General features: G+C 59.0%; 1 protein-coding gene across 1 annotated transcript; it reads left to right on the top strand.

Moving 5' to 3' along the window:
• Nucleotides 1-5,985: 5,985 nt before the first annotated feature.
• SMIM33 (small integral membrane protein 33) lies at nt 5,986-6,408 on the top strand. Its single transcript, XM_064161342.1, has one exon. It carries the CDS (start codon nt 5,986-5,988, stop codon nt 6,406-6,408), a length of 423 nt encoding a protein of 140 aa, XP_064017412.1.
• Nucleotides 6,409-10,195: the final 3,787 nt, after the last annotated feature.

Below are 10,195 nucleotides of genomic sequence, written 5' to 3'. Positions count from 1 at the left end.
GAGGATGTGTCCCCCAGGTCCAACCTCCTCTTGGTCAGCCATGAGGGTTGCAGGGTGCACTGAGCCTTCCTGGGTGAAGAGCTGCTCAGGGATGCGAGGAGCTGCTGAGGGACCCGCTCCTGCTTGCCACCTGGGAAGGGATTTCTTAACATCTCTGGAAGGATCTTAACATCTCTGGAGCCCCCAGCACAAGAAGGACATGGAACTGTTTGAGCCAGTCCAGTGGAGGGCCACAAAAGTGCTCAGAGGGCTGCAGCAGCTCTGCTGTGAGGACAGGCTACAAGAGTTGGGGCTCTGCAGCCTGGAGAGGAGAAGGCTTCGTGGAGACCTTGGAGTAGCCTTCCAGTGTCTGAAGGGAGGCTACAGGAAGGCTGGGGAGGGACTACTGACAAGGACTTGTAATGACAGGACAAGGGGAATGGGTTTAAGCTGGCAGAGAGGAGATTCAATCTGGATGTTAGGAAAGGGTTCATTCCAGTGAGGGTGGTGAGAGACTGGCACAAGTTGAGGGTGCTGAGACACTGGCACAGGTTGCCCAGGGAGGTGCTCAAGACCAGGTTGGATGAGACCTTGAGTGACCTGTTCTAGTGGGAGGTGTCCCTGCCTATGGCAGGGGGTTGGAACTGGCTGATCCTTGAGGTCCCTTCCAACCTAAACCATTCTGTGATTCTATGATTTGGAGCTATTTCACAGTATCACAGTATCACAGTATCACCAAGGTTGGAAGAGACCTCACAGATCATCAAGTCCAACCCTTTACCACAGTGCCCAAGGCTAGACCATGGCACCAAGTGCCACATCCAACCTTGCCTTGAACTGCCCCAGGGACGACGACTCCACCACCTCCCCAGGCAGCCCATTCCAGTGTCCAATGACTCTCTCAGTGAAGAACTTTCTCCTCACCTCGAGCCGAAATTTCCCCTGGCACAGCCTGAGGCTGTGTCCTCTTGTTCTGGTGCTGGCCACCTGAGAGAAGAGAGCAACCTCCTCCTGGCCACAACCACCCCTCAGGTAGTTGTAGACAGCAATAAGGTCACCCCTGAGCCTCCTCTTCTCCAGGCTAAACAACCCCAGCTCCCTCAGCCTCTCCTCGTAGGGCTGTGCTCAAGGCCTCTCACCAGCCTCGTTGCCCTTCTCTGGACACACTCAAGCATTTCGATGTCCCTCTGAAACTGGGGGGCCCAGAACTGAACACAGCACTCAAGGTGTGGTCTGACCAGTGCAGAGTACAGGGGCAGAATGACCTCCCTGCTCCTGCTGACCACACCATTCCTGATGCAGGCCAGGATGCCACTGGCCCTCTTGGCCACCTGGGCACACTGCTGGCTCATGTTCAGGCGGGTATCAATCAGTACCCCCAGATCCCTCTCTGTCTGGCTGCTCTCCAGCCACTCCGACCCCAGCCTGTATCTCTGCATGGGGTTGTTGTGGCCAAAGTGCAGCACCCTGCACTTTGAGCTATTGAACCCCATCCCATTGGCCTCTGCCCATCTGTCCAGGCGGTCAAGGTCCCGCTGCAGAGCCCTTCTGCCCTCCAGCTCAGTCACTTCTGCCCCCAGCTTAGTGTCATCTGCAAACTTGCTGATGACTGACTCGATGCCCTCATCCAGATCATCTATGAAGATGTTAAAGAGGATGGGGCCCAGCACTGATCCCTGAGGGACACCACTAGTGACTGGCTGCCAGCTGGATGTGGCACCATTCACCATCACTCTCTGGGTCCGGCCCTCCAGCCAGTTCCTAACCCAGCACAGAGTGTTGCCATCCAAGCCGCGGGCTGACAGCTTAGCCAGCAGTTTGCTGTGGGGGACAGTGTCAAAGGCCTTGCTGAAGTCCAGATAGACCACATCCACAGGCCTCCCCACATCCACCAAGCGGGTCACCTGATCATAGAAGGAGATCAGGTTAGAAAGGCAGGATCTGCCCTTCCTAAACCCATGCTGCTCCTGGGACCAGGGTAGCTCAGCAACCACTGCTTCCCTGTGCAGCTGCATCAGGACATGCTGCTTTGGGGATGCTGGGTTTGGGATGCAGGTTTTCAGGTAGCAGCAGCAGGATATGCAGCACACAGCAGGCTTGGGCTTAACCCTTAACCCCAGCTCCTTGACAAGGGGAAGAGCTGGCAAAAATGGGGCCAGTTCTGCTCCCCATCCAGCCCAAGGGGGTCAGGACATCTGGTTTGTTGGCCTTGACCTTGTGATGAACTTGTCTGTGCATGTCCTGTCTGTCTTTCTGTCTGTCCCCTGGCACAGTTTGTGCTTCAGAGGTGTCAAGCTGCCTGCTGCTGGTTGTGAACAGATGGGCTTTTGTGGGGGAGAAGGGTCTTAGTGTCCCCACAGTGAAAGGCTCCAGTGTCCACCCGCCTCAGGGGGTCCATGCAGCTGTTCAGGATGCACATCCACAGGACTGTGCCTCCTGGCTTGAGGAGCTGCATCCAACCTCCTCCCACACCCTCTGGAACGCCCCAGGGCCTCGTCTGAGGGCAGCATTGCTGCTCCTTCAGTGCACTGACTGCACTAAGGGGGTGCCTGCTGCTGCCAGCAAGGTCCTTGCTCTTCATGGCTGAGAGGTGTTGGCAGGAACTGAGGGAGAGGTCTCCTATGCACTGTGCAGCTCCTTGGTTTTGGGTGGATCTCTTCAAACCCCACACAAAAGGCCACAGGCATCCATCAGGCATCCTGCAGCAGCTTTTGCTTTATCAAACCCTCTGCCAGCAGCCTCCCCCATCGGTTTTCTCTCCTGCACAGATGTGATGCTCAGAGATTATGCTATAGATTAAGGTTTTACTGAATCCTGAGATGAGTGCAAAACCCCAGAAGCTCCAACGTGCAGCCAGATCTCTTCTGGTTGCTCGGCTGGATGGGGGAAGAGGCAGTTCCCACTCTGTCCTCCCCATGTGCAAGGAAGGAGGAGCCCAAATATTGATCCCAGTTTGTCTGCTGAGAGCCTCCAGGTAAGAGCAGTGTTGCTTGGGGGTGGAAAGATGGGGGGAGGTGTTTTGTGATGGCTAAACCTCCAGAGGATCCACCTTGTCTGCTCTGAGGTGTGCTCAGGGTCACACTGGTTGGCAGAAGATGTGACCACACAGCACCCCTGGACCAGGGGACAGCACCTGCCTGCCTGTGAGGGTGAAGCTTGCTGGGCTCAGGGGCAGCCCTGCAGCCTTGCTCCATGTCTGCTGTGTGAGGGGAGAGATGTGAGAGCACCGAGCTGACACTGGCCTCTGCCTGTGACCCTGAGTGGCTCCCAAGGTCCAGAGCTTCACAGTGGACTCACACTGCTGCTGCTCACAGCAGAAGGGTCCTCACACCGAGGTGGGACCTCCCCAGCAGAGAAAAGTCGACCTTGAGGCTGCATCAACTCCTGGGGTGAGAGTTCCTCCAGCCCAGAGCGTTCTGTGGGCACATTGCTGGGCTGTGCAAAGCCCTCGTGTGCAGGAGGGAGGCTTCTTTAGGGGGAGCTGGCAGTGCTGGGTGGCAGCCAGCTGAACATGAGCCAGCAGCGTGTCCAGCTGGCACGGAAGGCCAGGGGCATCTCGGCCTGTATGGCCAAGCAGCAGTGTGGCCAGCAGCACCAGGGCTGTACTGACACTGGGGAGGCATCACCTCGAGTGCTGTGTGCAGCTCTGGGCCCTCACTGCAGGAGGGATATTGAGGTGCTGGAGTGGGTCCAGAGGAGAGTGACAAGAGTGGGGAGAGGGCTGGAGGGAAAGTCTGATGAGGGGAGGCTGAGGGAGCTGGGGGTGTTCAGCTTGGAGAAGAGAAGCCTTAGAGGGGACCTTGTCACTCTTTACAGCTACCTAAAAGGAAGATGTACTCAGATGGGGCTCAGGCTCTGCTCCCAGGCACCTTGAGACAGGACAAGAGGGCATGGTCTGAAGCTGTGCCAGGGGAGGGTTAGTTTGGATGTCAGGAAGCACTTCCTCAGGGACAGGTGATTAGGCACTGGCATGGACTGCCCAGGGAGGTGGTGGAGTCAGCACCCCTGGAGGTCTTTAAGAAGAGATTGGCTGTGGCCCTTGGTGGCATGGTCTGGCTGATGTGGTGGCGTTGGGTCATCGGCTGGGCTTGATGATCTCAGAGGTCTTCCCCAGCCTCAGCGGTGCCGTGTTTCGGTGGTCCTCACACGCAGCTCTTCGCCGCGGCGCGGTCGCACCCCGGGCTGGGGGCAGGGGCAGGGTTCCCGCAGCCGGGCTGGGGGCTGGGGGCAGGGGCAGGGTTCCCGCAGCCGGGCCGGGGGCAGGGGCAGGGTTCCCGCAGCCGGGCGGCTGGGGGCAGGGGCAGGGTTCCCGCAGCCGGGCCGGGGGCAGGGGCAGGGTTCCCGCAGCCGGGCTGGGGGCAAGGGCAGGGTTCCCGCAGCCGGGCTGGGGGCAGGGGCAGGGTTCCCGCAGCCGGGCTGGGGGCTGGGGGCGGGGGCAGGGTTCCCGCAGCCGGGCCGGGGGCTGGGGCAGGGTTCCCGCAGCCGGGCTGGGGGCAGGGGCAGGGTTCCCGCAGCCGGGCTGGGGGCAAGGGCAGGGTTCCCGCAGCCGGGCTGGGGGCAGGGGCAGGGTTCCCGCAGCCGGGCTGGGGGCAGGGGCAGGGTTCCCGCAGCCGGGCTGGGGGCAAGGGCAGGGTTCCCGCAGCCGGGCGGCCAGGGGCAGGGGCAGGGTTCCCGCAGCCGGGCCGGGGGCAGGGGCAGGGTTCCCGCAGCCGGGCTGGGGGCAGGGGCAGGGGCAGGGTTCCCGCAGCCGGGCGGCCAGGGGCAGGGGCAGGGTTCCCGCAGCCGGGCTGGGGGCAGGGGCAGGGTTCCCGCAGCCGGGCGGCCAGGGGCAGGGGCAGGGGCAGGGTTCCCGCAGCCGGGCTGGGGGCTGGGGGCAGGGGCAGGGGCAGGGTTCCCGCAGCCGGGCGGCCAGGGGCTGCTGCTGCTCAGCCCGGGGGAGCCCGGACAAAAGGCTGTTTGTCCCCGGGCCAGAGGAGGGTTTTTTCCCAGCCAGGGTGTGTGGCAGCCAGGGAGGGGGCGGCGGCGATGATGTGGCAGCGGCTAGGTAAGGAGCACCTCCGCCGCTCAGGGGCTGGGCAGGAGCTTCCTCCTCTGCCCCGCAGAGTCCCGGGGGCAGCCCTGACGTGGCAGCCGCTGAGGTGACTCTGCCCGCACCTCCGCCGCGCAACCACCCCGGAGGCTTTGTCCGCTGCTGCTGCTCTCAGCTTCCCGGCCTGGCCTCTGGAGATGATGGTTCCCACACGGGAGGAACATCGAGGTAACCCTCGGGGGCTCTCCTTCCCTTCTCTCCCCCTCTGCTGCTCCCACCCGTGCCGGCTTCCATGGGGGTTTGTGGCTGCCACAAGCGTTGCCTCCTCCTGGTGTGGTTTGGTGGCGTTTGGTCTCCCAGGGAGGTCCTCGTGGGGGTTTGGATCAGCACTGTGGGACTGGGCGTGGAGAGGGATGGGTGGAGGGCTCCCCACTCCCGTCACTGGCCGCAGCAGGGAGGAAGACTCCTACACTGAAGGTGTGCAGGACAAGAGGGCACAGGACACAGGACAAGAGGGCACAGGACATCATCTCCCTGGCTGTGTCCAGGGCACCATCCCTACAGCTCCAGCTATCCCTACTGAAATGTGTCCTGTCTCACAAGCCTGAGGGAGGAAGGGCTTACAGGAGAGTCCTGTTCTTCATCAGGAGGGATTTCTTTTGCCCCTGGGAGGGTGACAGAACTCTGGACCAGGCTGCCCAGGGTTGGCTGTGGAGTCTCCCTCTCTGGAGATATCCAAGACCTGCCTGGATGTGTCCCTGTGTGATCTGGTGTAGGTGATGCTGCTCTGGCAGGATTGGTTGGGCTGGATGAGCTTTGGAGGTCCCTTCCAGCCCCTGCCATTCTGTGATGCTGTGATTCATGCAGGCAGGAACTGCTGGCGTGAAGGGCAGGAGAGAAAGACCCCAGAGGGCCTGGGTTTGCCGCTCACCTCTTCCCACTCCACATGTCTCTGTCCCAGGTCAGCCTGCTCAGCCATGAACACCTCCCTGCCCAGCAGCCAGCTGAGACAGCCCGAGCCCCAGGAGGCAGCTGCCTTCACTCCCATCTCCATCGTCAGGAGCATGGCAAAGAAATCCGATGCCCTGCCCATGATTTTCGTCATCGTCGTCGCCTTCGTCCTCTTGGCCGTCTTCATCATCCTCCTGGTGCACTACGGCCCCCAGCTGCGCACCCTCCAGGTCACCCTCTACCAGGAGCCCATGCCTCAGGACCTGGACGCTGGGGTGCACCTCACCGACTGGAAGCAGCTGGGCTGCCACAAGGAGCTGCCTGCCCAGCCCTGCCAGCCGGAGCCGGGCGGCTCGGCCGCGGCTGGCGTGAGCTGCCAGTGCTCCTGCAAGCATCACCTGCCCTGCGGCAGTGCCGAGCCCAATGTCATCGAGATCACCTACCTGTGACAAGGCTGGGGCACACCTGGGCAGGACTCTGGGGACTGTGCCCCCCTGGAAGCACAGTGGCTGGGATGGGAGCTTAGCTGGAGACTTGCCGCGTCCCACCCGCGTTGCTGTCGGCTCCCCGGACTGTGTCTCTTCCCAGCGGGCTCTGGCAGAAGGCTGTGTCCTTGCAGCGACCACCAGCGGCCCCCAGCAGCCCATCCCAGGAGCAGGACTGTCTCCAAGCGAGAGCTGGGGCTCTAGGGCTGGGCCAGCCTACGCAGGACAGCGTTTGCATCTCGCCTGGTTTTTGTCGCCCTGGTTTTACCTGTCCCACGCCAGCTGGGAGCGCCCAGGAGAGCTGCCTTGGTCCTTGCCCCAGCTGCGGAGCTCCCTTGGCAGGAGCTGGGAGTTACATCACCTGGAAGTGCTTTCCAGATTGAAGATGTTCCCACACGCAGGGTGTCCTCATTATGCTCTTTATGTGGCTGAAACTCTGCCCTGCCTCCTGCCAGCCCTGGCAGTGGGCTCAGCCCGCTGGGGCAAACAGCCAGAGGAGAAGGAGGCAGCACCTTGAGCCCATGCTGGTGTTTCACCCAGTGAAGGTGTGAGAGAGGTGGCATGGCAGAGGCAGCAGAGGTGATAAGATTGCATCCACCACCCCTTGCAGCTGCTTGGATGTCTCCAGGTGTTGGCACTGGTGGAGAAAAGTGCAGCTCTGGGCAGAACCTGCCAGATCTCCATGCACAATGGCAGGGGTGGAGAGACCTGAAGTCATCTTCATTCTGGTCATCCTTATTGTCTCCATTGCTGCCTGCTTCCCTGTGCCAAGGGAAGCTCTGCTCACAGACATGGGTGGAAGCAGCAGGGCATGTCCCACCTGAGGAGGGAGTGATGGTGAAGTTGGTTATGGATGGTGATGTGACTTGGTCACCCTGGGCAGAAGCTTTGTTGAGGTAGCACAGAGGGTGCAGACAGGGAGGTTTGAAACATCATCCTGAGCTCTCTAAGGCTTCTGGTGGTGGCAGACCATGATGCCCCCAGACCTGGGAGCCTTTCTGCTGCCAGAAGAGGTGGGCATCTCTTTGGAGAAGATGTTGGTCTCAGTTTCTCTCTTCTTGATGGAAGCTGGACATGGAAGTCTGTCTTCAGCATGTGGGCTTGGAGGAGAGTCCCTGAGGAGGGAGTGCAGCCTCTGGGATCACCCTCAAGGATTTATCCTTCTGAATAGTCCCAGGAGATGAAATAAGGTTCCTGTCTTCTCATCCCAGAGCAGAGAAGCCAGATCTGTGTCCATCCCAAGCTGTGCTCCTGGCACAGATGTCTCTGGGCAGTGCCAGACAAGCAGTGAGGTCTTTCACCTGTTCCTCCATGCACTAGAGGGGGTTTCTGACATGGCAGATGTGTTCATGTCCTTCCTCTCACTGATTTCCAGCCTAGCACAGAGTGTCAGGGGCTGGAAGTAACCTCTACAGCTCGCCCAGTCCAACCTTCCCTGCCAGAGCAGGATCACTTAGCCCAGATCACACAGAAACACATTCAGGCAGGTCTTGGATATCTCCAGAGAGGGAGACTCCACAACCTGGGCAGCCTCTTCCAGGGCTCTGTCACCCTCACAGGGGAAAAAATTCCTCCTCATGTTTAAATGAAACTTCCTATACCTCAGCTTCCACCATTGCTTCTTGTCCTGGCATTGGGCATCACCCAGCAGAGCCTGGCTCCAGCCTCCTGGCACTCACCTGCCCATCTTTATCAACATTGATGAGGTCACCTCTCAGGCTCCTCTTCTCCAAGCTCCAAGCCCCAGCTCCCTCAGGCTCTCCTTGTAAGAGAGATGTTGCATTCCCTTCATCACCTCCATTCCCTTCATCAGCTTCTCTAAAGCAAAGTCCTGGCTGGACTTGCTGGAGCAGTTTAGTCTTTACAATAAACATAATTTATATCACTTTTGATTTTTTGGGGGGGGGATGTTTTCTGGTTTGATTCCCCCTCCTTTGCTCTCAGAAGGGGATGGTGCATTAGCAGCTCTCCCACATCTGTTCTAGAGGAGATAAGGACTGCCACTGCCACTCACCCACAGTCCCACCACCCTTGGCAGGTCAGCACAGGGCTGGTGTTTTGATGTTTACATCCCTAGGCAGGGGACCAGACAGAGCAGTGCTGTTTAATGACACAGGGTGGGACTGAGGCACCCTCAGCATGGCTGCAGATGACACCAAGCTGGATGGTGGAGCTGACACACCTGAGGGTCAGGATCCATCAAGACCTGGACAGGCAGGAGAAGTAGGTCTGTGTGAGGTTCAACAAGGCCAAGTGTGGGGTCCTGCAGCTGGGTCAGGTCAATGCTCAGTGTCATAGAATCATAGAATCAAGCAGGTTGGAAGAGACCTCCAAACTCATGCAGTCCAACCTATCTAACCTATCCATCCAGTCCAACCTATCCAACCTATCCATCCAGTCCAACCTATCCAACCAAGGTCATCCAGCCCAGCCCTAGCCAGTCAACCAGACCATGGCACTAAGTGCCCCAGCCAGGCTTGGCTTCAACACCCCCAGGCACAGCCACTCCACCACCTCCCTGGGCAGCCCATTCCAATGCCAACCACTCTCTCTGCCAACAACTTCCTTCTAACAGCCACCCTAGACCTCCCCTGGCACAGCTTGAGGCTGTGTCCCCTTGTTCTGTCGCTGTCAGTTCAGACTGGGAATGAAGGGCTGAAGAGCAGCCCTGTGGAGAGGGATTTATGGGTGCTGGGAAGGTGCAAAGCTGGACAGGAGCTGGCACTGAGCGCTGCCAGCCCAGAGCCAGCTGTGTCCTGGGCTGATCCCTGGCAGTGTGGGCAGCAGGGGCAGGGAAGGACATTTAAAAGTCATCCAGTCCAACTCCTCTGCAGTCAGCAGGGATATCTGCAACTAGAGCAGGTTGGCCAGGTCTAACTTGACCTGGAATGACTAGTTCCAGGCATGGTGCTCCTATAACCTCTCTGGGCAGCTTGGCACAGTATCTGACCACCCTCCACATGAAATCCCTCTTTTTATCTAGTCAAGGTTTGAGTGCTGAAGCTCTGTCCTCCAGGGTTTCCCCCATGCCTTTAGTTTGCAAGCAGGTATTAGGCAGAACCTTCTGAAGCAGTGAGGGGGAGAGGGGAGGGGGAAAATCACCACAAAGCTCCTAGCAGCACACAAGCAAGCACCAATCCTTTTGCCAGCTTCCTTCTCCATGAGGACACCAAGGGTGAGACCCCAGTTCTGCTTCTCATTGTTTGCTCCTGCACAATCAAACATGGCTTTAAGCAGGTTCTTCTCTTCTCTATTTGGCCAGCTCTGCTGCTGTCTGCTCTTTGTAGCAGAAGCCTTTATAAGGCACATTCAGGTCCTGGAGCAGCAGAGGCTCTGCAGGCACAGCACCATCATGCTGCTGCTCTCTATTCAAACCCCTCAACATGCTCCCATTTATTCACTTGGAACTTTTTCCCCCTTCACAACAATAATCTGCTTATGAATGCAGAGCAGCAGTGACTCCTCTTATCAGAGCTCCTGCACAGCTTTGCTGCTGGAGCTGGCAGAGCCTTCCCTGCTCTGCTGGAGACCACAGTGCTGCTTTGGGAGAAATTTAGAAGATGCTACCTAGAATCATAGAATCAGTCAGGGTTAGAAGGGACCACAAGGATCATAGAGTCATAGAAGTGAGCAGGTTGGCAGAGAGCTCCAAGCTCATCCAGTCCAACCTAGCACCCAGCCCTGCCCAACCAACCAGACCATGGCACTAAGTGCCCCAGCCAGGCTTGGCTGCAACACCTCCAGGCACAGC

The sequence above is a fragment of the Pogoniulus pusillus genome, chromosome 22 (genome assembly GCF_015220805.1).
Source record: "Pogoniulus pusillus isolate bPogPus1 chromosome 22, bPogPus1.pri, whole genome shotgun sequence".
Classification (NCBI taxonomy): domain Eukaryota; kingdom Metazoa; phylum Chordata; class Aves; order Piciformes; family Lybiidae; genus Pogoniulus; species Pogoniulus pusillus.
The sequence above is the reverse complement of the archived record's forward strand: the minus strand, read 5'-3'. Positions and strand labels throughout refer to the sequence as shown.

Bases quoted from the DNA above. Each gene is read 5' to 3' on its own strand.
- SMIM33 (XM_064161342.1), top strand. From the start codon at position 5,986: ATGAACACCTCCCTGCCCAGCAGCCAGCTGAGACAGCCCGAGCCCCAG.